This window comes from Manihot esculenta, chromosome 8 (assembly GCF_001659605.2).
Source record: "Manihot esculenta cultivar AM560-2 chromosome 8, M.esculenta_v8, whole genome shotgun sequence".
Classification (NCBI taxonomy): domain Eukaryota; kingdom Viridiplantae; phylum Streptophyta; class Magnoliopsida; order Malpighiales; family Euphorbiaceae; genus Manihot; species Manihot esculenta.
This window is the reverse complement of record NC_035168.2, coordinates 34,332,226-34,335,524: the sequence shown is the minus strand read 5'-3', so window position 1 is coordinate 34,335,524 and position 3,299 is coordinate 34,332,226. Positions and strand designations below refer to the sequence as shown.

General features: G+C 35.3%; 1 protein-coding gene across 1 annotated transcript; it reads left to right on the top strand.

The window, feature by feature from the left end:
- The first annotated feature begins 467 nt into the window (after positions 1–467).
- Positions 468–1,901, top strand: LOC110621085 (NAC domain-containing protein 83). The gene is made up of 3 exons (XM_021765142.2): positions 468–958; positions 1,082–1,368; positions 1,469–1,901. The coding sequence occupies exons 1-3, from the start codon at positions 778–780 to the stop codon at positions 1,763–1,765; spliced, it is 765 nt and encodes a 254-aa protein (XP_021620834.1). The 5' UTR covers positions 468–777; the 3' UTR covers positions 1,766–1,901.
- Positions 1,902–3,299: the final 1,398 nt, after the last annotated feature.

The window sequence follows — 3,299 nt, the reverse complement described above, 5'->3', positions numbered from 1 at the left end:
TCGTGAATATCAATAATATCAACCTTATTTTTAATAAAAATTTAATAAAAAAGTGTAAAATATATTTTTAATCTATTCGATTTTATTTAAATTTATTGATTTTTTAATAATAATTTAAGGATATTAAATTAAAGAATAACCCTTTTTGCCGTTGTTTAAATCACACTAATTGACCCCTCTACTAAAGATTTTATAATTAAACTTAAAAAGCAAATACTTATAAAAGAGACAGAGACAGAGAGAGAAGGAAGGGAAAACGTCAAGAACAGCTTTAACAGCATCGGTTATCCCCACAACACAAAGGTCGAACAGAACTAAGTTATCTTTTTAGAGGCATTAGGTTTGGTTTTAATTTTATGAGTTTAACCTTTTCACGCAGACAACCTAAAACCTCTTCAACCCTTTTTATTTATTTATTTATTCTTATTATCAAATAGCGTCAAGAGAAAAAGAGAAGAGCTTGAGTCTTGTTTACGCCAAATGAATCGTCCTTATTCTCAAGATGACCCTTCTATTCCTTCAACACCCATTACTATAAAAAAACCTCGGTTTCCCTCTCCAATACACACAACCTCTCTCCTCTCTTCTTCTTCTTCTTCTTCTTTCTTGTTTGTTTTTCAACTGTTGAGAGCTATCAGAATTAATTTAAGCTTATGCATGTGTTTGTGACTGTGTTTGGGAGCTAGAATTGTGGCTCCATTTTTGGATTGAGACTTAATTTCAAGCGCACACAAGAACTGTTCTCTTCTTCTTCACCAGGGAAGTGTTTTTCATAAGATGGAGAAGCTGAATTTTGTGAAGAATGGTGTGCTTCGGCTGCCTCCTGGGTTCAGATTCCACCCAACAGATGAGGAGCTTGTTGTTCAGTATTTGAAGAGAAAGGTTTTTGCTTGCCCCTTGCCTGCTTCAATAATCCCTGAAGTTGATGTCTGCAAATCTGATCCTTGGGATTTGCCAGGTTAGTTTACTTCTACATAGAAACAAAACTGCAATGCCATGTGCCCACTACATATAACACTTAATACACAACACGACTCTTTTATTTAGCCTGTTCTGAGACATGAGGGTTTCTGGGTTTTAGGTGATTTGGAGCAAGAGAGGTATTTTTTCAGTACCAGGGAAGCCAAGTATCCCAATGGGAACCGATCCAACAGAGCCACAAGTTCTGGGTACTGGAAGGCAACTGGTATTGACAAAGAAATTGTAACTTCCAAGGGCAACCAGCTTGTGGGTATGAAGAAAACTCTAGTTTTTTACAGGGGAAAGCCCCCCCATGGCGCTAGAACTGATTGGATCATGCACGAATATCGCCTTGTTAGCACTGAAGCCACTGCGTGCAATTCCCCACAGAAAAAGAACTCAATCCAGGTGAATTATTTAGTTTCCTTCAAGTGATTGAGCTCATTTCAGGATTCGCAGACATTGTAGAGAGTTAATTCTGATGTACTTTGTGTTCATTTTTGTGCAGAGCTCTTTGGTTCCAATGGAGAATTGGGTTCTGTGCCGTATATTTTTGAAGAGGAGAAGCAACAAAAATGAGGAGGAAAATCTTCAATTTGGCAATGAAAATAGAGTGCGAAAGCTGAGGAATACAAAGCCTGTGTTCTATGATTTCCTTACAAAAAACAGGACTGATTTAAATCTTGTTCCTTCATCTTCATCTTCAGGATCAAGTGGAATAACAGAAGTTTCATCAAATGAATCAGATGATCATGAAGAAAGTAGTAGTTGCAACAGTTTTCCTTATTTCAGAAGAAAACCATAACTACAAAGTCTGCAAGAAATTCTCTGTAGTTTTTTTAGTCTTCAGTCCCCCTCTTCAAGTTCCTGTATCAGTAAATTTGGCTTCTGGTTTACAAATCAGAAATAACTCATCTAAGCAATCTAATGCTTTATCATTAGGTTTCGTGTCTCTTATCTGTGATAAAAACGGCTTTAACTGTTACAGCAACGTGGAGTGGAACATGGAAGTCTGGTAATGGATCGATGGTTATCTTGTAATGAATCCCATAATTCCAAATTCCTTGTGCTAATTCTTAAACTAAAAGATTATTATTTTGAGGGAAAATCCTGAAAAGTGGAAAAGAGAATGCGATGGAAAGAGGGTGGAAAGATCAGAAGAGGAAGAAAGCAAAGGCGTATGCTTCTTAATACAATATTTGCAAAAAAGAAAAAGCTTTTTAGATGGGAACCTCAACAAGAATAAGATTTTTTGCAAGATTTTGCAAGATCACATTCACACCTTCCCATCAGTTTCTTATCTGGTTCACTTTAAGAGAAAGGAAACATTTTACTTGCAAGAACCTAATTCCTTGATGCTGTAAGAAAATGGATAGAATCTCTAAGGCAAAGGATGGATTCTTTTTTAGGGTATTTTTTTCAAGATCATAATCTTCTTATTGACGCTCCAAATCTGTACCATTGAAAAATGGGTAGAATCTTGTTTAAAGAAACAGACATTCTTGATATTTTTTCTAACATCTGCTGCAGTTGTCATCCTTGTAAAACAAAACACAATAAACAAGAAAGAGTAGGTATGCTGTGGTGGGGAAACATTGTTAACTAAAATTTGAAATTACAAGACTGGTTGGTGAAAGTAGAAGGACTTAAATCTAAACCTGTTGGAATCTTGATGAAGAGAAGCCATGTGAAGATGGGTTGTGGTCCAGCGCAATGGAGCTAATTCTATGACTAATGGGTTATCTTTCAGTTTCGAACACACGACTAACACTGATGATAGAAGATGGATCAACTTCATAGACATAAGGGAGATTCTCCCACTTTTTTTCCAACTACTCTACAGCTTTGACTTTAATACATGTTAAAACACTTGCAATCTTATTCTTATGTATTATGCTTGTAATTAATAATAATAAATAGTAATAATAATTCTTAATCAAATAAGACTGTCTGCTACACATGTCATCCATGCAAGGGCCAAGACCCAGTTCACAGTTGACTCGATCAACTAATCTGTAACTTAAAAAAAAAAAAAAAGAAAGAAACCATTAGTCATCAAATGATGATGATCAACAATGTGAAATTATATAGTAAAACAAAACTTACAAGGCAGTTTGCAATAAATATAAAACAAAGAGATAAAAGGGGTGGGCCTGAGAACCCATGAGAAAATGACAAGTGAACACAAGAGAAACAGAGGACGGCATATAATAAAGCATGTGATTATGCATATAATTGAGTTAAGAAATTACAAGTTAGAATTATTAATGATTAAAGAAAGGAAGATTAACAAGTAAATAATAACCGGCCAGAGTTTCTTGTCACAATGGTTCAGCATA